This window comes from Pleurodeles waltl, chromosome 6 (assembly GCF_031143425.1).
Source record: "Pleurodeles waltl isolate 20211129_DDA chromosome 6, aPleWal1.hap1.20221129, whole genome shotgun sequence".
Lineage (NCBI taxonomy): Eukaryota > Metazoa > Chordata > Amphibia > Caudata > Salamandridae > Pleurodeles > Pleurodeles waltl.
The window spans coordinates 1648574485-1648602121 of NC_090445.1; the positions used below are offsets into that span (position 1 = coordinate 1648574485).

At 47.4% G+C, this 27637-nt stretch overlaps 1 protein-coding gene across 5 annotated transcripts in view; it reads left to right on the forward strand.

Annotated features, from left to right (window-relative positions):
* BRD3 (bromodomain containing 3) overlaps window positions 1-27637 on the forward strand; it is a 506564-nt gene that overhangs the window by 246163 nt on the left and 232764 nt on the right. For 3 of the 5 annotated variants that reach the window (XM_069241563.1, XM_069241567.1, XM_069241566.1), the window contains 2 exons: window positions 605-733; window positions 24859-25068. In XM_069241563.1, the coding sequence (XP_069097664.1) occupies window positions 605-733; window positions 24859-25068 (339 nt within the window). The remainder of the gene's footprint in view (window positions 1-604; window positions 734-24858; window positions 25069-27637) is intronic. The other 2 variants (XM_069241568.1, XM_069241564.1) reach the window with 1 other exon arrangement.

Consider the following 27637-nt stretch of genomic DNA (forward strand, 5'->3'; position numbering starts at 1 on the left):
ATCAATACAGCTGTTGAGGGGAAAGAAGTATTCACTGTTTTGAAAAATGAGCTACTCTGTTCCAGTAGTCACTACATTTCAGTAGCTTCACTTTATGTACAATACCTTTTGGGAGGTAAATGAAATGTATACATTTTTGGCCCCTATTTCCGCATCCTAAATACATTACTTTTGGTATTCTGTTTTTGAAAGCTTTGTATTGGACTCTAATGCCAATGTTTGTCATAGATTGCACTTTCTGTGCTGTAATGTCGATTCAAAGTAGATCAACTGAATGATTATCACTTAAGGTTATATGCTATAGTGACTCAGAATGTATTTTGCTTTAGATTTAAGAGGGAAACGTGCTGCAAGATAATCCCTATTTTATTTGGCTACCTAAGTGTGTATCTCTAGAGTAATGCTACTTTGTTATTTAATTGTACGAAGTTCTTCACACCATGTTGGTTGAGCTGTAATTGGTTTTCAAGCTTTCAGTGTTTTTGGAGCATTTGTGCCTTAGTGAATGCGCTCAGATGAAGTTATATAATATGGCTTTCTCAGAGTTCTAAATGAGATGTTGAAATATTGGTTCATCCATTGATGACTATCTGTTTCTTTTCAGAAAAAAATGGATGGGCGTGATTATCAAGATGCACAGGGTTTTGCAGCTGATATACGGTTAATGTTCTCCAACTGCTACAAATATAACCCTCCAGATCATGAGGTGGTGGCTATGGCAAGGAAACTCCAGGTAAGCAATACAAACACATTAACTGCCTTACTTTAAAACTATAACTGTTTGCAAAAATAATTGAGTTTTTTTTACAGGCTAACGTGTTAGGATCAAAGTTCCTTGCTTTACTTTGTGAGCCATGTCACCCTGCCTGTTTCTGTATAGCTTAGGTTTTTCCATTTATTCAATTTGATAAGGCATGCTCACTTTGATGTAACTTTCTGAGATATCACAGCTATACACTGATATCGTTGGTGCTGGCTGGGCTTTCCTATGAGTTCAGCACTACACTTTACATTCCCACAGGGTAAACTCATACACAGTGAAAACTCTGCATAGGCATTTAAGGCATAACGTGATGATGGCCAAATGTAGGAGACAGACAAATTTTACACCAGGGAGCAAGGAGGCAGTCACCCTTCTCCCCCCACCCCACCCAAAAGTGCTGTTGACTTCACATTGTGTTGCTGTTTTTGTCAGCCTTGCACAACCAGAGTATGCAAAGAGGGATGCACTTTAGGTGCCTCCTTATCTTAAGAGTGCAGTCGTGATAACCCAAGAAGTTTGAAGAGTACCTCCAATGGGGTTGTTGTGCTCACTGGGTAAAAATTCACCATCCTATCTTGAATCTGCATAGGGCAGCTCCATTTCACAAAGCCATGCAGAGGCCTCCTATCTCATTATGTTAACTACATTCAAAATTTCTCTGCCCAGTGGCTCAAGATTTCAATACTGAATCCTGCTACCTGGATAGTCCAGGGCTAAGAGTGTACTTAGTTGGTCAGTTCTAGTGCAACAAACCTACATTTGAACCAACCCAAATGTAAGCAAATGAGGTGGTGTTGTACTCTCTACTGATCTTATAGGCTACCACAGCTTGTAGGTCTACAGCATGTCATCTGTAAAGGAGACCCCCAGCATGGATATGAGACGATGTGTTCTGTTATAGTTTTTCTTTCAATCATTTGATATAATTGCCTTTTCTGTAAATTGTGATTGCTCCACTCCAGTTTAAAGTTTTGAATGAGAATTAAGGCTAAATGAATAAAAATGATTTTCGTTCAGCTTCTTGTTCAGCTTCTCTCATTCCCAGGTGAACTTTGAGACAGTATTGAGACGAAAGAATAAATACAGCTTTTAACTTAATGTGGCTATCAACTCACAAATCACAGTAGATTGATTCATGTTATGCCATTGAAAGGCATTACATTTTGTAGATAATGTCTTTTGAAAGACACGAAAGGTGCCCTCTGATACTTCTGCAGCATTAATTAGCATTTGCACAGCACAAAATCTGCCATTATTATGCTATCATATTCCTTTTAGAAAAATGCAGTTGTTTTCCTTGTGCAGTCCTCTAGTGAAAGTTACCCAGAAGGATTTTCTGTGAATAGATATTTTAATTAGTCTCGGAAGGATATCCTTGCCTGAAACAAAAAATAGTTTTAGGCTTTTATTATGTGTATATTGCATATACACATTTTTATTATATATATATATATATATATATATATATATATATATATGTGTGTGTATGTTCAATGGCATGTGTGGCTGCAGATACACATGCTGTGCACAGTCCGCCGTCTGGTGTTGGGCTCGGAGTGTTACAAGTTGTTTTTCTTCGAAGAAGTCTTTTCGAGTCACGAGACCGAGGGACTCCTCCCATTTCGATTCCATTGCGCATGGGCGTCGACTCCATCTTAGATTGTTTTTTTTCCGCCATCGGGTTCGGACGTGTTCCTTTTCGCTCCGTGTTTCGGGTCGGAAAGTTAGTTAGAATCTCGGAAAAAAACGTCGGTATTGTTGCGTTCGGTATCGGGTTAGTTAGAACAAATCGACACCGAATTTTGAAGCGCTCCGGTGGCCCTTCGGGGTAATTTCGATCCCCCGTCGGGGCCTGGTCGGCCCGACCGCGTGCGACTTCAAGACTGATGGAACGGACCCCGTTCCGCTTCTGTCCAAAATGCCATAACAAATATCCGTATACGGATCAGCATCTGGTCTGTAACTTGTGCTTGTCCCCCGAGCACAAGGAGGATACGTGTGAAGCCTGTCAAGCGTTTCGGTCGAGGAAGACGCTGAGAGACCGAAGAGCCAGGAGATTACAAATGGCATCCACGCCGACGGGTCAACAGCGGTTCGAGGAGGAAGAAGAAACTTTCTCCATCCACGAGTCGGATTCGGAAGAACTCGACGCCGAAGAAAAAACAACCGTGAGTAAGACGTCGAAAATAAGGACTCACGAAAAGTCCACAAAAGCCCAGGGGACGCCACCGCCAACAGGCCATGGCTCAACCCAAAAACTAGGTGACCGACCCAAGGCACCAAAAAAGGGCATGCTGGTGTCGAAGTCATCCGACTCCGGTCGTGATACCACCACTCAGCAACCTCGGAGCCGAGACAGCGGCTCTGAGAAACTTCGGCACAGAGACAGCGGCACCGAAGAGATTCGGCACCGAGACACCGCGCCGAAACCTAAGAACATTTCTTCGGAGCCGAAAAGGACTTCCGAAAAGGTTCTGGTCCCGAAACATCCAGCCTCGGAGCCGAAAACCAGTTCCTATACAGAGGAACAAGGGTTAAACACCCAATTACACAGATTTGGAGAGGAGCTTCAAGCTGTAGAGCCTGACTACACGCAGAGAAGGCTTCATATTCATGAGGACACAGGGAAGATAACCACTCTTCCCCCAATCAAGATTAAAAGGAAACTTGCTTTTCAACATGGGGACAAGCAACCACAGGCAAAGGTGGCAAAGAAAACAACCCCACCACCATCAACACATGCATCACCAGCGACAACTCCACCACTAATGCACTCACCAGCTCATACCACAATGAGTCGGGATGATCTCGATGCATGGGACCTCTACGATGCTCCAGTGTCTGACAATAGCCCAGACTCTTATCCTACAAAACCGTCACCACCTGAGGACAGTACATCCTAAACACAAGTGGTCGCAAGGGCAGCCGAGTTTCACAATGTCTCCTTACATTCGGAACCAATTGAGGATGACTTTCTCTTTAACACCCTATCCTCCACCCATAGCCAGTATCAAAGCCTTCCCATGCTCCCAGGAATGCTAAGACATTCAAAGCAAATATTTCAGGATCCAGTTAAAGGCAGAGCCATAACTCCAAGGGTGGAGAAAAAATATAAGCCACCGCCCACGGATCCAATATATATTACAACACAACTAACACCAGACTCAGTAGTTGTGGGGGCAGTTCGTAAGAGAGCCAACTCTCATACCTGAGGCGACGCACCACCTCCAGACAAAGAGAGCCGCAATTTTGATGCTGCAGGAAAAAGGGTTGCAGCACAAGCAGCAAATCAGTGGCGTATTGCCAATTCACAAGCACTTTTGGCAAGATGCGACAGGGCTCATTGGGATGAAATGCAACATTTCATCGAACACTTACCCAAGGAGTTCCAAAAAAGGGCGCAACAGGTGGTGGAAGAGGGACAAAGTATCTCAAATAATCAGATACGGTCTTCCATGGATGCAGCAGATACAGCTGCAAGGACAATAAACACTGCCGTCACAATACGAAGGCACGCATGGCTGCGGACTTCTGGGTTCAAACCGGAAATCCAGCAGGCTGTGCTCAATATGCCGTTTAATGAACAGCAATTGTTTGGGCTGGAGGTAGACACTGCCATCGAAAAACTCAAGAAGGACACCGATACAGCCAAAGCCATGGGCGCACTACTCCCCGCAGAGCAGAGGCACATTTCGAAAAACACCTTTTAGGGGAGGGTTTCGAGGTCAACCCACAGAAACCACAACCTCACAAACAAGGCCGACCTACCAGGGTCAATATCAGAGGGGAGGTTTTCGGGGGCAATTTAGAGGGGGCCAATTCCCAAAAAATCGAGGCAAATTCCAAGGCCCCAAAACCACTCAAAATAAGCAGTGACTCACAAGTCACACACCCTGTAGGAAGTTGGCTCTGTATGTGCTATTTCAAAGTAAGGAATAGCATGCACAGAGTCCAAGGGTTCCCCTTAGAGGTAAAATAGTGGTAAAAAGAGATAATACTAATGCTTTATTTTGTGGTAGTGTGGTCGAGCAGTAGGCTTATCCAAGGAGTAGTGTTAAGCATTTGTTGTACATACACATAGACAATAAATGAGGTACACACACTCAGAGACAAATCCAGCCAATAGGTTTTTATATAGAAAAATATCTTTTCTTAGTTTATTTTAAGAACCACAGGTTCAAATTTTACATGTAATAGCTCATTTGAAAGGTATTGCAGGTAAGTACTCTAGGAACTTTGAATCATTACTTTAGCATGTATACTTTTTACATAAAACACAATAAGCTGTTTTAAAAGTGGACACTTAGTGCAATTTTCATAGTTCCTGGGGGAAGTAAGTTATTGTTCGTTTTAACAGGTAAGTAAGTCACTTACAGGTTTCAGTTTTTGGTCCAAGGTAGCCCACCGTTGGGGGTTCAGAGCAACCCCAAAGTTATCACACCAGCAGCTCAGGGCCGGTCAGGTGCAAAGGTCAAAGAGGTGCCCAAAACACATAGGCTTCAATGGAGAGAAGGGGGTGCCCCGGTTCCAGTCTGCCAGCAGGTAAGTACCCGTGTGTAAGGAAATGCCTCCTTGGCACGGTTGCCCCCTGACTTTTTGCCTTTGCTGATGCTATGTTTACAATTGAAAGTGTGCTGAGGCCTGCTAACCAGGCCCCAGCACCAGTGTTCTTTCCCTAACCTGTACTTTTGTATCCACAATTGGCAGACCCTGGCATCCAGATAAGTCCCTTTTAACTGGTACTTCTAGTACCAAGGGCCCTGATGCCAAGGAAGGTCTCTAAGGGCTGCAGCATGTCTTATGCCACCCTGGAGACCTCTCACTCAGCACAGACACACTGCTTGCCAGCTTGTGTGTGCTAGTGAGGACAAAACGAGTAAGTCGACATGGCACTCCCCTCAGGGTGCCATGCCAGCCTCTCACTGCCTATGCAGTATAGGTAAGACACCCCTCTAGCAGGCCTTACAGCCCTAAGGCAGGGTGCACTATACCATAGGTGAGGGTACCAGTGCATGAGCATGGTACCCCTACAGTGTCTAAACAAAACCTTAGACATTGTAAGTGCAGGGTAGCCATAAGAGTATATGGTCTGGGAGCCTGTCAAACACGAACTCCACAGCACCATAATGGCTACACTGAAAACTGGGAAGTTTGGTATCAAACTTCTCAGCACAATAAATGCACACTGATGCCAGTGTACATTTTATTATAAAATGCACCCCAGAGGGCACCTTAGAGGTGCCCCCTGAAACTTAACCGACTATCTGTGTAGGCTGACTAGTTTTAGCAGCCTGCCACAAACCGAGACATGTTGCTGGCCCCATGGGGAGAGTGCCTTTGTCACTCTGAGGCCAGTAACAAAGCCTGCACTGGGTGGAGATGCTAACACCTCCCCCAGGCAGGAATTGTCACACCTGGCGGTGAGCCTCAAAGGCTCACCTCCTTTGTGCCAACCCAGCAGGACACTCCAGCTAGTGGAGTTGCCCGCCCCCTCCGGCCAGGCCCCACTTTTGGCGGCAAGGCCGGAGAAAATAATGAGAAAAACAAGGAGGAGTCACTGGCCAGTCAGGACAGCCCCTAAGGTGTCCTGAGCTGAAGTGACTCTAACTTTTAGAAATCCTCCATCTTGCAGATGGAGGATTCCCCCAATAGGGTTAGGATTGTGACCCCCTCCCCTTGGGAGGAGGCACAAAGAGGGTGTACCCACCCTCAGGGCTAGTAGCCATTGGCTACTAACCCCCCAGACCTAAACACGCCCTTAAGTTTAGTATTTAAGGGCTACCCTGAACCCTAGAAAATTAGATTCCTGCAACTACAAGAAGAAGGACTGCCTAGCTGAAAACCCCTGCAGAGGAAGACCAGAAGACGACAACTGCCTTGGCTCCAGAAACTCACCGGCCTGTCTCCTGCCTTCCAAAGATCCTGCTCCAGCGACGCCTTCCAAAGGGACCAGCGACCTCGACATCCTCTGAGGACTGCCCCTGCTTCGAAAAGACAAGAAACTCCCGAGGACAGCGGACCTGCTCCAAGAAAAGCTGCAACTTTGTTTCCAGCAGCTTTAAAGAACCCTGCAAGCTCCCCGCAAGAAGCGTGAGACTTGCAACACTGCACCCGGCGACCCCGACTCGGCTGGTGGCGATCCAACACCTCAGGAGGGACCCCGGGACTACTCTAAGACTGTGAGTACAAAAACCTGTCCCCCCTGAGCCCCCACAGCGCCGCCTGCAGAGGGAATCCCGAGGCTTCCCCGGACCGCGACTCTTTGAATCCTAAGTCCCGACACCTGGGAGAGACCCTGCACCCGCAGCCCCCAGGACCTGAAGGACCGGGCTTTCACCGGAGGAGTGACCCCCAAGAGTCCCTCTCCCTTGATCAAGTGGAGGTTTCCCCGAGGAACCCCCCCCCCCCTTGCCTGCCTGCAGCGCTGAAGAGATCCCGAGATCTCTCATAGACTAACATTGCGAACCCGATGCTTGTTTCTACACTGCACCCGGCCGCCCCCGCGCCACTGAGGGTGAAATTTCTGTGTGGGCTTGTGTCCCCCCCCGGTGCCCTACAAAACCCCCCTGGTCTGCCCTCCGAAGACGCGGGTACTTACCTGCAAGCAGACCGGAACCGGGGCACCCCCTTCTCTCCATTCTAGCCTATGTGTTTTGGGCACCACTTTGAACTCTGCACCTGACCGGCCCTGAGCTGCTGGTGTGGTGACTTTGGGGTTGCTCTGAACCCCCAACCGTGGGCTACCTTGGACCAAGAACTAAGCCCTGTAAGTGTCTTACTTACCTGGTTAACCTAACAAATACTTACCTCCCCTAGGAACTGTGAAAATTGCACTAAGTGTCCACTTTTAAAACAGCTATTTGTGAATAACTTGAAAAGTATACATGCAATTTTGATGATTTGAAGTTCCTAAAGTACTTACCTGCAATACCTTTCGAATGAGATATTACATATAGAATTTGAACCTGTGGTTCTTAAAATAAACTAAGAAAAGATATTTTTCTATAACAAAACCTATTGGCTGGATTTGTCTCTGAGTGTGTGTACCTCATTTATTGTCTATGTGTATGTACAACAAATGCTTAACACTACTCCTTGGATAAGCCTACTGCTCGACCACACTACCACAAAATAGAGCATTAGTATTATCTCTTTTTGCCACTATCTTACCTCTAAGGGGAACCCTTGGACTCTGTGCATACTATTCCTTACTTTGAAATAGTGCATACAGAGCCAACTTCCTACATTGGTGGATCAGCGGTGGGGTACAAGACTTTGCATTTGCTGGACTACTCAGCCAATACCTGATCACACGACAAATTCCAAAATTGTCATTAGAAATTCATTTTTGCAATTTGAAATTTTTCAAAATTCTTAAAAGTCCTGCTAGGGCCTTGTGTGTTAAGTCCCTGTTTAGCATTGTCTTTTAGAGTTTAAAAGTTTGTTAAAAGTTTGAAATTAGATTCTAGAAACAGTTTTAGATTCTTTAAAAAGTATTCCAACTCTTAGCAGAATAATGTCTGATACAGAGATGCAGGTGGTGGAACTCGACACCACCCCTTACCTCCATCTTAAGATGAGGGAGCTAAGGTCTCTCTGTAATATCAAAAAAATAACCATTGGCTCCAGACCTACCAAAATTCAGCTCCAGGAGCTGTTGGCAGAGTTTGAAAAAGCCAACCCCTCTGATGATGACCTCACAGAGGAAGAAATTAGTGACTTGGAGGCCAATGTCCCTCCTCCAGTCCTAAATAGGGAGAACAGGACCCCTCAAGTCCTGACTCCAACTGTGTTAGTCAGAAATAGTGAGTCCCTCACAGGAGGGTCCCACATTTCTGAAATCACTGAGGATGCTCTCAGTGAAGATGACCTCCTGTTAGCCAGGATGGCCAAAAGATTGGCTTTAGAGAGACAGCTCCTAGCCATAGAAAGGGAAAGACAAGAGATGGGCCTAGGACCCATCAATGGTGGCAGCAATATAAATAGGGTCAGAGATTCTCCTGACATGTTAAAAATCCCCAAAGGGATTGTGACAAAATATGAAGATGGTGATGACATCACCAAATGGTTCACAGCTTTTGAGAGGGCTTGTGTAACCAGAAAAGTGAACAGATCTCACTGGGGTGCTCTCCTTTGGGAAATGTTCACTGGAAAGTGTAGGGATAGACTCCTCACACTCTCTGGAAAAGATGCAGAATCTTATGACCTCATGAAGGGTACCCTGATTGAGGGCTTTGGATTCTCCACTGAGGAGTACAGGATTAGGTTCAGGGGGGCTCAAAAATCCTCGAGCCAGACCTGGGTTGACTTTGTTGACTACTCAGTGAAAACACTAGATGGTTGGATTCAAGGCAGTGGTGTAAGTAATTATGATGGGCTGTACAATTTATTTGTGAAAGAACACCTATTGAGTAATTGTTTCAATGATAAACTGCATCAGCATCTGGTAGACCTAGGACCAATTTCTCCCCAAGAATTGGGAAAGAAGGCGGACCATTGGGTCAAGACAAGGGTGTCCAAGACTTCAACAGGGGGTGACCAAAAGAAAGGGGTCACAAAGACTCCCCAGGGGAAGGGTGATGAGACAACCAAAACTAAAAATAGTAAAGAGTCTTCTACAGGCCCCCAAAAACCTGCACAGGAGGGTGGGCCCAGAGCCTCTTCACAAAACAATGGGTACAAGGGTAAAAACTTTGATCCCAAAAAGGCCTGGTGTCATAGCTGTAAACAGCATGGACACCAAACTGGAGACAAGGCCTGTCCCAAGAAAGGTTCCACTCCAAACTCCCATCCAGGTAACACTGGTATGGCTAGTCTCCAAGTGGGATCAACAGTGTGCCCAGAGCAAATCAGGGTCCACACTGAAGCTACTCTAGTTTCTGAGGGTGGGGTGGATTTAGCCACACTAGCTGTCTGGCCGCCTAACATGCAAAAATACAGACAGCAACTCTTAATTAATGGGACTAGAATAGAGGGCCTGAGGGATACAGGTGCCAGTGTCACCATGGTGACAGAGAAACTGGTTTCCCCTGGCCAATACCTGACTGGAAACACTTACACAGTCACCAACGCTGACAATCGGAAGAAAGTACATCCCATGGCAATGGTTACTTTAGAATGGGGAGGGGTCAATGGCCTGAAACAGGTGGTGGTCTCCTCAAATATCCCAGTGGACTGTCTGCTTGGAAATGACCTGGAGTCCTCACCATGGGCTGAGGTAGAACTAAAAACCCATGCAGCAATGCTGGGTATCCCTGAACTGGTGTGTGTGAAAACCAGAGCACAATGCAAGGCACAGGGTGAACAAGTAGAGCTGGAGTCTGGAAGAATGGCCCAGCCTACCAAGAGGAAAGGAAAGTCAGTTGGGAAACCAACTGCAACACAGCAAAAGAAAGGGAACCTCTCTTCTCAGGAAGAAGTTCTGCCCTCTGAGGGAACTGAGCCTTTGGAGCTTGAACCTTACCAGGTTGAGCTCTTGGGCCCAGGGGGACCCTCAAGGGAGGAGCTGTGTAAGGGACAAGAAACCTGTCCCTCTCTTGAAGGCCTTAGGCAGCAAGCTGCTGAAGAGTCCAAAGGCAAGAAAAATGGAACGCATAGGGTCTATTGGGAAGATGGACTCCTGTACACTGAGGCCAGAGACCCCAAACCTGGTGCCACTAGGAGAGTGGTAGTGCCTCAGCTGTTCAGGAAGTTCATCCTAACATTGGCCCATGACATTCCCCTTGCTGGACATTTGGGACAAACCAAGACGTGGGAGAGGTTAGTCAACCACTTCTACTGGCCCAATATGTCCAACATGGTTAAGGAGTTTTGCATCTCCTGCCCCACCTGTCAAGCCAGTGGTAAGACAGGTGGGCATCCAAAGGCCCCCCTCATTCCACTTCCAGTGGTGGGGGTTCCCTTTGAAAGAGTGGGTGTGGACATAGTTGGTCCACTAGAACCTCCCACAGCCTCAGGAAATATGTATATCCTGGTAGTAGTGGATCATGCTACCAGGTATCCTGAAGCTATTGCCCTTAGGTCGACTACTGCCCCTGCAGTAGCCAAGGCCCTCATTGGTATCTTTACCAGAGTGGGTTTCCCTAAGGAGGTGGTGTCTGACAGAGGTACCAACTTCATGTCAGCATACCTAAAGCACATGTGGAATGAGTGTGGAGTGACTTATAAATTCACTACACCATACCATCCACAAACTAATGGCTTGGTTGAGAGATTCAACAAGACATTAAAAGGCATGATCATGGGGCTCCCAGAAAAACTCAAAAGGAGATGGGATGTCCTCTTGCCATGTCTGCTTTTCGCTTACAGAGAGGTGCCACAGAAGGGAGTAGGATTCTCACCCTTTGAACTTCTGTTTGGTCATCCTGTAAGGGGACCACTTGCCCTTGTTAAAGAAGGCTGGGAGAGACCTCTCCATGAGCCTAAACAGGACATAGTGGACTATGTACTTGGCCTTCGCTCTAGAATGGCAGAGTACATGGAAAAGGCAACCAAAAACCTTGAGGCCAGCCAACAGCTCCAGAAGTTTTGGTATGACCAAAAGGCTGCACTGGTTGAGTTCCAACCAGGGCAGAAAGTCTGGGTTCTGGAGCCTGTGGCTCCCAGGGCACTCCAGGACAAATGGAGTGGCCTTTACCCAGTGCTAGAAAGGAAGAGTCAGGTCACCTACCTGGTGGACCTGGGCACAAGCAGGAGCCCCAAGAGGGTGATCCATGTGAACCGCCTTAAGCTCTTCCATGACAGGGCTGATGTGAATCTGTTGATGGTAACAGATGAGGATCAGGAGGCAGAGAGTGAACCTCTCCCTGATCTTCTGTCATCAGACCCAAAAGATGGCACAGTAGATGGAGTGATCTACTCAGACACCCTCTCTGGCCAACAGCAAGCTGATTGTAGGAGAGTCCTACAACAGTTTCCTGAACTCTTCTCCTTAACCCCTGGTCAGACACACCTGTGTACCCATGATGTGGACACAGGAGACAGCATGCCTGTCAAAAACAAAATCTTTAGGCAGCCTGACCATGTTAAAGAAAGCATCAAGGTGGAAGTCCACAAGATGCTGGAATTGGGAGTAATTGAGCGCTCTGACAGCCCCTGGGCTAGCCCAGTGGTCTTAGTCCCCAAACCTCACACCAAAGATGGAAAGAAAGAGATGAGGTTTTGTGTGGACTACAGAGGGCTCAATTCTGTCACCAAGACAGATGCTCATCCAATTCCTAGAGCTGATGAGCTCATAGATAAATTAGGTGCTGCCAAATTCTTAAGTACCTTTGACTTGACAGCAGGGTACTGGCAAATAAAAATGGCACCTGGAGCAAAAGAGAAAACAGCATTCTCCACACCTGATGGGCATTATCAGTTTACTGTTATGCCCTTTGGTTTAAAGAATGCCCCTGCCACCTTCCAAAGGTTGGTGAATCAAGTCCTTGCTGGCTTGGAGTCCTTTAGCACAGCTTATCTTGATGATATTGCTGTCTTTAGCTCCACCTGGCAGGATCACCTGGTCCACCTGAAGAAGGTTTTGAAGGCTCTGCAATCTGCAGGCCTCTCTATCAAGGCATCCAAATGCCAGATAGGGCAGGGAACTGTGGTTTACTTGGGCCACCTTGTAGGTGGAGGCCAAGTTCAGCCACTCCAACCCAAGATCCAGACTATTCTGGACTGGGTAGCTCCAAAAACCCAGACTCAAGTCAGGGCATTCCTTGGCTTGACTGGGTATTACAGGAGGTTTGTGAAGGGATATGGATCCATTGTGACAGCCCTCACTGAACTCACCTCCAAGAAAATGCCCAAGAAAGTGAACTGGACTGTGGAATGCCAACAGGCCTTTGACACCCTGAAACAAGCAATGTGCTCAGCACCAGTTCTAAAAGCTCCAGATTATTCTAAGCAGTTCATTGTGCAGACTGATGCCTCTGAACATGGGATAGGGGCAGTTTTGTCCCAAACAAATGATGATGGCCTTGACCAGCCTGTTGCTTTCATTAGCAGGAGGTTACTCCCCAGGGAGCAGCGTTGGAGTGCCATTGAGAGGGAGGCCTTTGCTGTGGTTTGGTCCCTGAAGAAGCTGAGACCATACCTCTTTGGGACTCACTTCCTAGTTCAAACTGACCACAGACCTCTCAAATGGCTGATGCAAATGAAAGGTGAAAATCCTAAACTGTTGAGGTGGTCCATCTCCCTACAGGGAATGGACTTTATAGTGGAACACAGACCTGGGACTGCCCATGCCAATGCAGATGGCCTTTCCAGGTTCTTCCACTTAGAAAATGAAGACTCTCTTGGGAAAGGTTAGTCTCATCCTCTTTCGTTTGGGGGGGGGTTGTGTAAGGAAATGCCTCCTTGGCACGGTTGCCCCCCTGACTTTTTGCCTTTGCTGATGCTATGTTTACAATTGAAAGTGTGCTGAGGCCTGCTAACCAGGCCCCAGCACCAGTGTTCTTTCCCTAACCTGTACTTTTGTATCCACAATTGGCAGACCCTGGCATCCAGATAAGTCCCTTGTAACTGGTACTTCTAGTACCAAGGGCCCTGATGCCAAGGAAGGTCTCTAAGGGCTGCAGCATGTCTTATGCCACCCTGGAGACCTCTCACTCAGCACAGACACACTGCTTGCCAGCTTGTGTGTGCTAGTGAGGACAAAACGAGTAAGTCGACATGGCACTCCCCTCAGGGTGCCATGCCAGCCTCTCACTGCCTATGCAGTATAGGTAAGACACCCCTCTAGCAGGCCTTACAGCCCTAAGGCAGGGTGCACTATACCATAGGTGAGGGTACCAGTGCATGAGCATGGTACCCCTACAGTGTCTAAACAAAACCTTAGACATTGTAAGTGCAGGGTAGCCATAAGAGTATATGGTCTGGGAGCCTGTCAAACACGAACTCCACAGCACCATAATGGCTACACTGAAAACTGGGAAGTTTGGTATCAAACTTCTCAGCACAATAAATGCACACTGATGCCAGTGTACATTTTATTATAAAATGCACCCCAGAGGGCACCTTAGAGGTGCCCCCTGAAACTTAACCGACTATCTGTGTAGGCTGACTAGTTTTAGCAGCCTGCCACAAACCGAGACATGTTGCTGGCCCCATGGGGAGAGTGCCTTTGTCACTCTGAGGCCAGTAACAAAGCCTGCACTGGGTGGAGATGCTAACACCTCCCCCAGGCAGGAATTGTCACACCTGGCGGTGAGCCTCAAAGGCTCACCTCCTTTGTGCCAACCCAGCAGGACACTCCAGCTAGTGGAGTTGCCCGCCCCCTCCGGCCAGGCCCCACTTTTGGCAGCAAGGCCGGAGAAAATAATGAGAAAAACAAGGAGGAGTCACTGGCCAGTCAGGACAGCCCCTAAGGTGTCCTGAGCTGAAGTGACTCTAACTTTTAGAAATCCTCCATCTTGCAGATGGAGGATTCCCCCAATAGGGTTAGGATTGTGACCCCCTCCCCTTGGGAGGAGGCACAAAGAGGGTGTACCCACCCTCAGGGCTAGTAGCCATTGGCTACTAACCCCCCAGACCTAAACACGCCCTTAAATTTAGTATTTAAGGGCTACCCTGAACCCTAGAAAATTAGATTCCTGCAACTACAAGAAGAAGGACTGCCTAGCTGAAAACCCCTGCAGAGGAAGACCAGAAGACGACAACTGCCTTGGCTCCAGAAACTCACCGGCCTGTCTCCTGCCTTCCAAAGATCCTGCTCCAGCGACGCCTTCCAAAGGGACCAGCGACCTCGACATCCTCTGAGGACTGCCCCTGCTTCGAAAAGACAAGAAACTCCCGAGGACAGCGGACCTGCTCCAAGAAAAGCTGCAACTTTGTTTCCAGCAGCTTTAAAGAACCCTGCAAGCTCCCCGCAAGAAGCGTGAGACTTGCAACACTGCACCCGGCGACCCCGACTCGGCTGGTGGCGATCCAACACCTCAGGAGGGACCCCGGGACTACTCTAAGACTGTGAGTACCAAAACCTGTCCCCCCTGAGCCCCCACAGCGCCGCCTGCAGAGGGAATCCCGAGGCTTCCCCGGACCGCGACTCTTTGAATCCTAAGTCCCGACACCTGGGAGAGACCCTGCACCCGCAGCCCCCAGGACCTGAAGGACCGGGCTTTCACCGGAGGAGTGACCCCCAAGAGTCCCTCTCCCTTGATCAAGTGGAGGTTTCCCCGAGGAACCCCCCCCCCCTTGCCTGCCTGCAGCGCTGAAGAGATCCCGAGATCTCTCATAGACTAACATTGCGAACCCGACGCTTGTTTCTACACTGCACCCGGCCGCCCCCGCGCCGCTGAGGGTGAAATTTCTGTGTGGGCTTGTGTCCCCCCCGGTGCCCTACAAAACCCCCCTGGTCTGCCCTCCGAAGACGCGGGTACTTACCTGCAAGCAGACCGGAACCGGGGCACCCCCTTCTCTCCATTCTAGCCTATGTGTTTTGGGCACCACTTTGAACTCTGCACCTGACCGGCCCTGAGCTGCTGGTGTGGTGACTTTGGGGTTGCTCTGAACCCCCAACGGTGGGCTACCTTGGACCAAGAACTAAGCCCTGTAAGTGTCTTACTTACCTGGTTAACCTAACAAATACTTACCTCCCCTAGGAACTGTGAAAATTGCACTAAGTGTCCACTTTTAAAATAGCTATTTGTGAATAACTTGAAAAGTATACATGCAATTTTGATGATTTGAAGTTCCTAAAGTACTTACCTGCAATACCTTTCGAATGAGATATTACATGTAGAATTTGAACCTGTGGTTCTTAAAATAAACTAAGAAAAGATATTTTTCTATATAAAAACCTATTGGCTGGATTTGTCTCTGAGTGTGTGTACCTCATTTATTGTCTATGTGTATGTACAACAAATGCTTAACACTACTCCTTGGATAAGCCTACTGCTCGACCACACTACCACAAAATAGAGCATTAGTATTATCTCTTTTTGCCACTATCTTACCTCTAAGGGGAACCCTTGGACTCTGTGCATACTATTCCTTACTTTGAAATAGTGCATACAGAGCCAACTTCCTACACCGTGTCTTCGGAGGGCAGACCAGGGGGGTTTTGTAGGGCACCGGGGGGGACACAAATTAGCACAGAAAGTACACACTCAGTAGCGCGGGGGCGGCCGGGTGCAGTGTGCAAACACGCGTCGGGTTTCCTTCAGGTTCCTATGGGAGACCAAGGGGTCTCTTCAGCGATGCAGGCAGGCAAGTGGGGGGCTCCTCGGGGTAGCCACCACCTGGGCAAGGGAGAGGGCCTCCTGGGGGTCACTCCTGCACAGAAGTTCCGTTTCTTTAGGGGCTGGGGGCTGCGGGTGCAGGGTCTTTTCCAGCCGTCGGGAAATGGAGTTCAGACAGTCGCGGTCAGGGGGAGCCTGGGGATTCCCTCTGCAGGCGTCGCTGTGGGGGCTCAGGGGGGACAACTTTGGTTACTCAGTCGTAGAGTCGCCGGAGGGTCCTCCCTGAGTTGGTTGTTCTCCACCAGTCGAGTCGGGGTCGCCGGGTGCAGTGTTGCAAGTCTCACGCTTCTTGCGGGGAGTTGCAGGGGTCTTTAAATCTGCTCCTTGTAACAAAGTTGCAGTTCTTTTGGAGCAGTGCCGCTGTCCTCTGGAGTTTCTTGTCTTTTTCAAAGCAGGGCAGTCCTCAGAGGATTCAGAGGTCGCTGGTCCCTTGGAAAGCGTCGCTGGAGCAGGTTTCTTTGGAAGGCAGGAGACAGGCCAGTAAGTCTGGGGCCAAGGCAGTTGGTGTCTTCTGTTCTTCCTCTGCAGGGGTTTTTCAGCTCAGCAGTCCTTCTTCTTGTTAGTTGCAGGAATCTAAATTCTTAGGTTCAGGGGAGCCCTTAAATACTAAATTTAAGGGCGTGTTTAGGTCTGGGGGGTTAGTAGCCAATGGCTACTAGCCCTGAGGGTGGGTACACCCTCTTTGTGCCTCCTCCCAAGGGGAGGGGGTCACATCCCTAATCCTATTGGGGGAATCCTCCATCTGCAAGATGGAGGATTTCTAAAAGTCAGAGTCACCTCAGCTCAGGACACCTTAGGGGCTGTCCTGACTGGCCAGTTACTCCTCCTTGTTTTTCTCATTATCTCTCCTGGACTTGCCGCCAAAAGTGGGGGCTGGGTCCAGGGGGCGGGCATCTCCACTAGCTGGAGTGCCCTGGGGCATTGTAACACGAAGCTTGAGCCTTTGAAGCTCACTGCTAGGTGTTACAGTTCCTGCAGGGGGGAGGTGTGAAGCACCTCCTCCCAGAGCAGGCTTGGTTTCTGTCCTCAGAGAGCACAAAGGCTCTCACCGCATGGGGTCAGAAACTCGTCTCTCAGCAGCAGGCTGGCACAGACCAGTCAGTCCTGCACTGAACAATTGGGTAAAATTCAGGGGGTATCTCTAAGATGCCCTCTGTGTGCATTTTTTAATAAATCCAACACTGGCATCAGTGTGGGTTTATTATTCTGAGAAGTTTGATACTAAACTTCCCAGTATTCAGTGTAGCCATTATGGAGCTGTGGAGTTCGTTTTTGACAGACTCCCAGACCATATACTCTTATGGCTACCCTGCACTTACAATGTCTAAGGTTTTGCTTAGACACTGTAGGGGCATAGTGCTCATGCACCTATGCCCTCACCTGTGGTATAGTGCACCCTGCCTTAGGGCTGTAAGGCCTGCTAGAGGGGTGACTTACCTATGCCACTGGCAGTGTGAGGTTGGCATGGCACCCTGAGGGGAGTGCCATGTCGACTTAGTCATTTTCTCCCCACCAGCACACACAAGCTGGCAAGTAGTGTGTCTGTGCTGAGTGAGGGGTCCCTAGGGTGGCTTAAGACATGCTGCAGCCCTTAGAGACCTTCCCTGGCATCAGGGCCCTTGGTACCAGGGGTACCAGTTACAAGGGACTTACCTAGGTGCCAGGGTTGTGCCAATTGTGGAAACAATGGTACATTTTAGGTGAAAGAACACTGGTGCTGGGGCCTGGTTAGCAGGGTCCCAGCACACTTCTCAGTCAAGTCTGCATCAGTATCAAGCAAAAAGTGGGGGGTAACTGCAACAGGGAGCCATTTCTTTACACACCCCCATCACATAACACCTGTGGGGGGGAAGACTAAGCCAATTTTACAAACTTTGTGAGGAAATAACAGACACTTGGGTCTTGGCAATTATCCAGCATGGTTATTGCATAGAATTTCGCCAATTCCCTCCAAACGTTCCACCGAAAACACACAATATGTCAAAACAACATATAGATCTTCTAGGACTAGAAGTTCAAGCATTGCTACAAAAGGACGCAATAGAATTAGTACCAATTCAACAAAAAAACACAGGAGTTTACTCACTGTACTTTAGAATACCCAAAAAGGACAAAACTCTGAGACCAATACTAGATCTCAGAACACTAAATACCTACATAAAATCAGACCACTTTCACATGGTCACGTTACAAGACGTAATCCCACTGCTCAAACAACAAGACTACATGACAACATTAGATCTAAAAGATGCGTATTTCCATATACCAATACATCCTTCACACAGGAAATACCTAAGGTTCGTATTCCAAAGAATACATTACCAATTCAAAGTGTTGCCATTCGGAATAACAACTGCGCCAAGAGTTTTTACAAAATGCCTGGCAGTAGTAGCTGCACATATCAGAAGGCAGCAAATACATGTGTTCCCGTACTTAGACGACTGGTTAATCAAAACCAATACGCTAAGACAGTGTTCACAGCACACAAAATATGTCATACAAACCCTTCACAGGCTAGGTTTCTCCATCAACTACGCGAAGTCACACCTTTTGCCGTGTCAAACGCAGCAATACTTAGGAGCGACAATCAACACAGCAAAAGGGATTGCCACTCCCACAACGGGTTCAAACATTTCACAAAGTAATACAGGCCATGTATCCAACACAAAAGATACAAGTCAGAATGGTAATGAAACTACTAGGCATGATGTCTTCATGCATAGCCATTGTCCCAAACGCAAGCTTGCACATGCGGCCCTTACAACAGTGCCTAGCATCACAATGGTCACAAGCACAGGGTCAACTTCTAGATCTGGTGTTGATAGACCGCCAAACATACATCTCGCTTCTATGGTGGAACAGTACAAATTTAAACCAAGGGCGGCCTTTCCAAGACCCAGTGCCACAGTATGTCATAACAACAGATGCTTCCATGACAGGGTGGGGAGCACACCTCAATCAACACAGCATCCGAGGACAATGGGACATACATCAGAGACAGTTTCACATAAATCACTTGGAAGTGTTAGCAGTATTTCTAGCGCTGCAAGCATTTCAACCCATAATAACCCAAAAATACATTCTTGTCAAAACTGACAACAATGTATTATCTAAACAAACAAGGAGGGACACACTTGACACAGTTGTGCCTCCTAACACAGAAAATATGGCATTGGGCGATTCACAACCACATTCGCCTAATAGCACAATTTTTTGCAGGGATTCAGAACCAGTTGGCAGACAATCTCTCTCGAGATCACCAACAAACCCACGAATGGGAAATTCACCCCCAAATACTAAACAATTACTTTCAAATTTGGGGGACACCTCATATAGATCTATTTGCAACAAAGAAAAACTAAAAATGCCAAAACTTCGCATCCAGGTACCCACAAGATCAATCCTAAGGCAATGCTCTATGGATGAACTGGTCAGGGATCTTTGCATACGCTTTTCTCCCTCTCCTTCCATATGTAGTAAACAGGTTAAGTCAAAACAAACTCAAACTCCTACTAATAGCACCAACGTGGGCAAGGCAACCTTGGTACACGACACTACTAGACCCGTCAGTAGTACCTCATGTCAAACTACCCAACAAACCAGATCTGTTAACACAACACAAACAACAGATCAGACATCCAAATCCAGCATCTTTGAATCTAGCGATTTGGCTCCTGAAATCCTAGAATTCGGACACTTACACCTCACACAAGAATGTATGGAGGTCATCAAACAAGCTAGGAAACCTACCACTAGACACTGCTACGCAGACAAGTGGAAAAGATTTGTGTATTACTGCCAGAATAATCAAATTCAGCCATTACACGCATCTCCAAAAGATATAGTAGGATATTTACTACATTTGCAAAAATGAAATCTAGCTTTCTCTTCCATAAAGATACATCTCACCGCAATATCAGCTTACCTACAAATTACTCATTCAACTTCACTATTTAGAATACCAGTCTTTAAAGCGTTTATGGAAGGCTTAAAGAGAATCATACCACCAAGAACACCACCTGTTCCTTCATGGAACCTCAACATTGTCTTAACAAGACTCATGGGTCCACCTTTCGAGCCCATGCATTCTTGTGAAATGCAATACTTAGCGTGGAAAGTTGCATTTTTGATTGCCATCACATCTCTAAGAAGAGTGAGCGAGATTCAAGCATTTACCATACAAGAACCATTTATTCAAATACATAAAATTAAAGTAGTTCTAAGAACAAATCCTAAATTTTTACCAAAGGTTATCTCACCGTTCCACTTAAATTAAACAGTAGAATTACCAGTATTCTTCCCACAACCAGATTCTGTAGCTGAAAGAGCACTACATACATTGGACATCAAAAGAGCACTAATGTACTACTTTGACAGAACTAAACTAATTAGAAAAACAAAACAACTATTTATTGCCTTTCAAAAACCTCATACAGGAAATCCAATTTCAAAACAAGGCATTGCTAGGTGGATAGTTAAGTGTATTCAAACCTGCTATCTCAAAGCAAAGAGAGAGCTGCCTATTACACCAAAGGCACACTCAACCAGAAAAAAAGGGGCTACCATGGCCTTTCTAGGAAATATTCCAATGAACAAAATATGTAAGGCAGCAACATGGTCTACGCCTCATACATTTACCAAGCACTACTGTGTAGTTGTGTTAACTGCACAACAAGCCACAGTAGGACAAGCTGTATTAAGAACATTATTTCAGACAACTTCAACTCCTACAGGCTAAGCCACCGCTTTTGGGGAGATTACTGCTTATTAGTCTATGCACAGCATGTGTATCTGCAGCTACACATGCCATCGAACGGAAAATGTCACTTACCCAGTGTACATCTGTTCCTGGCATGAGACGCTGCAGATTCACATGCGCCCCCCCCGAGCCTGCAGCCCTTAGAAGTTAGATAAAAACTGTAAATTTGTAAATAAATATTATTTTAATACACATTATGTACATACATACCTACTCCATTGCATGGGCATATTTAGTATATTCACAACTCCTACCTCACCCTCTGCGGGGAAAACAATCTAAGATGGAGTCGACGCCCATGCGCAATGGAGCCGAAAGGGAGGAGTCCCTCGATCTCGTGACTCGAAAAGACTTCTTCGAAGAAAAACAACTTGTAACACTCTGAGCCCAACACTAGATGGCAGGATAATGCACAGCATGTGAATCTGCAGCGTCTCATGCCACGAACAGATGTACACTGGGTAAGTGAAATTTTCCATATGCACACACAAGTTTTACAACACAGTGTAAGCAATTATAAATGCCTGTCCATTTCAGAGTCAGGCAGTCGCGGTCAGGGGGAGCCTCGGGATTCCCTCTGCAGGCGTCGCTGTGGGGGCTCTGTAATCCCGACGCCTGGAAAAGACCCTGCACCCGCAGCCCCCACGACCTGAAGGATCGGAACTCCAGTGCAGGAGTGACCCCCAGGAGGCCCTCTCCCTTGTCCAGGTGGTGGCTACCCCGAGGAGACCCCCCCCCTTGCCTGCCTGCACCGCGGAAGAGACCCCTTGGTCTCCCATTGAAACCTATTAAAAACCTGACGCGTGTTTGCACACTGCACCCGTCCGCCCCCGTGCTGCTGAGGGTGTACTTTTTGTGCTGACTTGTGTCCCCCCCGGTGCCCTACAAAACCCCCCTGGTCTGCCCTCCGAAGACGCGGGTACTTACCTGCTGGCAGACTGGAACCGGGGCACCCCCTTCTCCATTGAAGCCTATGTGTTTTGGGCACCACTTTGAACTCTGCACCTGACCGGCCCTGAGCTGCTGGTGTGGTAACTTTGGGGTTGCTCTGAACCCCCAACGGTGGGCTACCTTGGACCATTTGTTGTACATACACACAGGCAATAAAAGAGGAACACACACTCAAAGACAATTCCAGGCCAATAGGTTTTTGTATAGAAAAATATCTTTTCTTAGTTTATTTTAAGAACCACAGGTTCAAATTCTACATGTTGTACACATGTAATACATGTAATATCTCATTTGAAAGGTATTGCAGGTAAGTACTCTAGGAACTTTGAATAATCACAATAGCATATATACTTTTTACATTAAACACATTTAGCGGTTTTAAAAGTGGGCACTTAGTGCAATTTTCACAGTTCCTGGTGGAGGTAAAGTAATGTTAGTTCTTGTAGGTAAGTAAACCACCTATGGGGTTCAAATTGGGGTCCAAGGTAGCCCACCGTTGGGGTTTCAGAGCAACCCCAAAGTCACCACATCAGCAGCTCAGGGCTGGTCAGGTGCAGAGGTCAAAGAGGTGCCCAAAACACATAGGCTTCAATGGAGAAGGGGGTGCCCCGGTTCCAGTCTGCCAGCAGGTAAGTACCCGCGTCTTCGGAGGGCAGACCAGGGGGGTTTTGTAGGGCACCGGGGGGGACACAAGTCCACACAAAAAGTACACCCTCAGCAGCGCGGGGGCGGCCGGGTGCAGTGTGTAAACAAGCGTCGGGTTTGTTATGGTTTTCAATGAGAGACCAAGGGGTCCCTTCAGCGGTGCAGGCAGGCAAGGGGGGGGGGCTCCTTGGGGTAGCCACCACCTGGGCAAGGGAGAGGGCCTCCTGGGGGTCACTTCTGCACTGGAGTTCCGATCCTTCAGGTCCTGGGGGCTGCGGGTGCAGGGTCTTTTCCAGGCGTCGGGATTTCAGAGTCAGGCAGTCGCGGTCAGGGGGAGCCTTGGGATTCCCTCTGCAGGCGTCGCTGTGGGGGCTCAGTGGGGACAACTTTGGTTACTCACAGTCTTGGAGTCGCCGGAGGGTCCTCCCTGTAGCGGTGTTTATTCACCAGTCGAGTCGGGGTCGCCGGGTGCAGTGTTGCAAGTCTCACGCTTCTTGCGGGGATTGCAGGGGTCTTTAAATCTGCTCCTCTGGATACAAAGTTGCAGTCTTTGTTGAACAGGGCCGCTGTTCTCGGGAGTTTCTTGGTCTCTTGGAAGCAGGGCAGTCCTCTGAGGATTCAGAGGTCGCTGGTCCTGGGGAAAGCGTCGCTGGAACAGGTTTCTTTGGAAGGCAGGAGACAGGCCGGTAGGACTGGGGCCAAAGCAGTTGGTGTCTTCTTTCTTCTTCTGCAGGGGTTTTCAGCTCAGCAGTCCTCTTCTTCTGTAAGTTGCAGGAATCTAATTTCTTAGGTTCAGGGAAGCCCTTAAATACTAAATTTAAGCGCGTGTTTAGGTCTGGGGGGTTAGTAGCCAATGGCTACTAGCCCTGAGGGTGGGTACACCCTCTTTGTGCCTCCTCCTAAGGGGAGGGGGTCACATTCCTATCCCTATTGGGGGAATCCTCCATCTGCAAGATGGAGGATTTCTAAAAGTTAGTCACTTCAGCTCAGGACACCTTAGGGGCTGTCCTAACTGGCCAGTGACTCCTCCTTGTTGTTCTCATTATTTCCCCCGGCCTTGCCGCCAAAAGTGGGGCCGTGGCCGGAGGGGGTGGGCAACTCCACTAGCTGGAGTGCCCTGCGGTGCTGGAACAAAGGGGGTGAGCCTTTGAGGCTCACCGCCAGGTGTTACAGCTCCTGCCTGGGGGAGGTGTTAGCATCTCCACCCAGTGCAGGCTTTGTTACTGGCCTCAGAGTGACAAAGGCACGCTCCCCATGGGGCCAGCAACATGTCTCGAGTGTGGCAGGCTGTTCAAACCAGTCAGCCTACACAGGTAGTTGGTTAAGGTTTCAGGGGGCACCTCTAAGGTGCCCTCTGGGGTGTATTTCACAATAAAATGTACACTGGCATCAGTGTGCATTTATTGTGCTGAGAAGTTTGATACCAAACTTCCCAGTTTTCAGTGTAGCCATTATGGTGCTGTGGAGTTCGTGTTTGACAGACTCCCAGACCATATACTCTTATGGCTACCCTGCACTTACAATGTCTAAGGTTTGGCTTAGATACTGTAGGGGCACAGTGCTCATGCACTGGTGCCCTCACCTATGGTATAGTGCACCCTGCCTTAGGGCTGTAAGGCCTGCTAGAGGGGTGACTTATCTATACTGCATAGGCAGTGTGAGGTTGGCATGGCACCCTGAGGGGAGTGCCATGTCGACTTACTTGTTTTGTCCTCACTAGCACACACAAGCTGGCAAGCAGTGTGACTGTGCTGAGTGAGGGATCCCCAGGGTGGCATAAGATATGCTGCAGCCCTTAGAGACCTTCCCTGGTATCAGGGCCCTTGGTACCAGGGGTACCAGTTACAAGGGACTTACCTGGATGCCAGGGTGTGCCAATTGTGGATACAAAAGTACAGGTTAGGGAAAGAGCACTGGTGCTGGGGCCTGGTTAGCAGGCCTCCGCACACTTTCAATTCAAAACATAGCATCAGCAAAGCCAAACAGTCAGGGGGTAACCATGCCAAGGAGGCATTTCCTTACAGAGAAACAGTCACACATACAGATGTATGTAAAACGCCATACCAAACACATTTACTGAGATCTATGACCTTTACATCATAAATGTATAACTGGGTTCCTTGTGGTTACAGGGTATACATATGTTCAATATGAAGTTTAGAAAAGTCATAAAAATTTAATTTTAAGATGACCAGAGATATGAGCGCCTAGGTCTACACTGCCAAACAATACTTACGGACAAACACTGCTCCTGGAAGTGCAAATAGGCATCATACATGGCTAGCGGTTTTGTGAGAACTTTCTGAGGTGTATTGTGTTACTAGTTTATATCTGTATGTCTTAAGAGGATCTTCATTGCTGGGTGCTGCTTGAGAGTGGGTTACTAGGAGCAGTATCTTGTTCTAGGTGGTAAGATGAATTAAATAGGTTCACGGCATAGAAACTTTCTGTAAATAATGTAGCAGATGACGAATATTTTATATTGGTGTTATGTAACCAAAATCAAATTTCTGCAGGATGTTTTTGAGATGAAATTTGCAAAAATGCCAGATGAACCTGCAGAGCCACCACCTCCTCCTCCCCCAGCAGCACCAGTGGTCAGTAAAAGCATAGAGAGTAGCCACAGCAGTGGGGAGAGTTCTTCTGACTCGGACAGCTCTGATTCCGAGGAAGAACGAGCAACCAGACTGGCAGAACTCCAGGAGCAGGTGAGATCCAGTGACCAGGTAACCTCAAAACCTTCTTTTGGATATCAATAAAAATATGTATATGCATAATATTTAGAAATGTGTATCTGTTTGGTTTTACTTCTAAGGGATCCCAGTGGCTGAAACAGGGGCGTGGAAGCTTAAGTGTTTTAATTAAATACCTTTTTTTAATCTGATATTATAGCAGGCTTTGCTGTTAATATAATAGAATGAAACTGCAGCATAGATGCTGAGCCAGACATTTGAGCAGGTGTACCTAAATTTCTCCTGCCCAATTCTTTTTTTTCTTTAGAACCTTTTTAGCTGAAAGTACACACACACCAAAGTAAAATTGCAATTTCCTTAAATATATGGGCTCTTAATGATATCAACAAGATGTCCTCTGTTGCATAATTCGCTTTCTACGTATGTCTGATCATTATACAGAAAGTGTTTTTTCTTGAACTTAATTATGTTTATATAACCCAATCATTTCAGTACAAAATGCTTTGATGGATGTTTTGTTCACATTTGAATGTTTTTACACTAAATCCTCATCTGTTTCACTGAACTAATATTTGCTAATATGATTAGATTTAATTTTAATTTAAATTTTAATCTAATTTAACTTAATCCTAAAATGAGAGTGGATCCTTCTCTGCTTCCATTGTTGACATTACAAGATTACCTAAGGTTCAGTTCTTGAAGCACATGGTCTCTCTCAAATTCATCGTCTTTCTCCGTTGTAGGATTTTTTTGGGGAAAAAATGAAATATGCTCATATGAGGCAACTTTTCTTTTTTTAAGTAAGCCAGTTAAACCAAACTTGTCACTAACAAAAACATTTCTTTGGACAAGTCCTTCCTGAAAAGCATTTGCACTTATGTTTAAGCTTTGTGTGTTTGTGATTTATCTCTGCATTTGTTTCCTAAAGGGTTTCTTTTGATTGTACATTTTTCTGTTTGCATTTTTTTTGTTAATGAGATATCGGATCATATGTGCCTCCAAATTCCATAAGTTTTCTCAAGATGAAACCATTTTATGGTCCCATTTTTAGTTCATGGCAACTTGTCATCTAGGTTTCCTTAATCACCAGGCCTACCGAGACGTACACTTCTTAAGGTGGGAATAAGTATTACAGTGGTGACTATGACTTTTGGAATCTTGCATCATGTAGATGTGCCACATTTGTTAGTAGATGATTTTAAAGAGTGTAGGAAGTTGGCTCTGTATGACCTATTTCGAAGTAAGGAATAGTATGCACAGAGTCCAAGGGTTCCCCTTAGAGGTAAGATAGTGGCAAAAAGAGATCATTCTAATGCTCTATTTTGTGGTAGTGTGGTCGAGCAGTAGGCTTATCAGAGGGTAGTGTTAAGCATTTGTTGTACACACACAGGCAATAAATGAGGAACACACACTCGGAGGCAATTCCAGGCCAATAGGTTTTTGTATAGAAAAATATATTTTCTTAGTTTATTTTAAGAACCACAGGTTCAAGATTCACAAACAATACTTTAAATGAAAGGTATTTCACTTAGGAACTTTGAATTAGCAAAATGGCATATACAGTAAATGACATATAGCTATTTTAAAACTAGACACAGTGCAATTTTCAACAGTTCCGGGGGGGGTGGGGTGTAAGTGTTTGTTAGTTTTTGCAGGTAAGTAAACCACCTACGGGGTTCAAGTTTGGGTCAAAGGTAGCCCACCGTTGGGGGTTCAGGACAACCCCAAAGTTACCACACCAGCAGCTCAGGGCCGGTCAGGTGCAGAGGTCAAAGTGGTGCCCAAAACACATAGGCTTCAATGGAGAAGGGGGTGCCCCGGTTCCAATCTGCCAGCAGGTAGGTACCTGTGACTTCGGAGGGCAGACCAGGGGGGTTTTGTAGGGCACCGGGGGGGGGGGGGGGGGAACACAAGTCAGCACAGAGTACACCCTCAGCGGCACGGGGGCGGCCGGGTGCAGTGTGCAAACAAGCGTCGGGATTGTAATAGAAATCAATGGGAGACCAAGGGGTCTCTTCAGCGATGCAGGCAAGGGGGGGCTCCTCGGGGTAGCCACCACCTGGGCAAGGGAGAGGGCCCTGGGGGTTGCTCCTGCACTGGAGGTCGGATCCTTCAGGTCCTTGGGGCTGCGGGTGCAGAGTCGTTACCAGGCGTCGGGTCTTTGAAGCAGGCAGTCGCGGTCAGGGGGAGCCTCTGGATTCCCTCTGCAGGCGTCGCTGTGGGGGCTCAGGGCGGTCAACTCTGGCTACTCATGGTCTCGTAGTCGCCGGGGAGTCCTCCCTGTAGTGTTTGTTCTCCACAAGTCGCGTCGGGTGCAGAGTGCAAAGTCTCACGCTTCCGGCGGGAAACCTGAGTGTGTTTCAAAGTTGCTTCTTTGTTGCAAAGTTGCAGTCTTTGGTGAACAGAGCCGCTGTCCTCGGGAGTTCTTGGTCCTTCTAGATGCAGGGTAGTCCTCTGAGACTTCAGAGGTTGCTGGACCCTGGGAACGCGTTGCTGGAGCAGTGTCTTCAGAAGGGGGGAGACAGGCCGGTAGAGCTGGGGCCAAAGCAGTTGGTGTCTCCGTCTTCTCTGCAGGTTTTTCAGTTTAGCAGTCCTCTTCTTC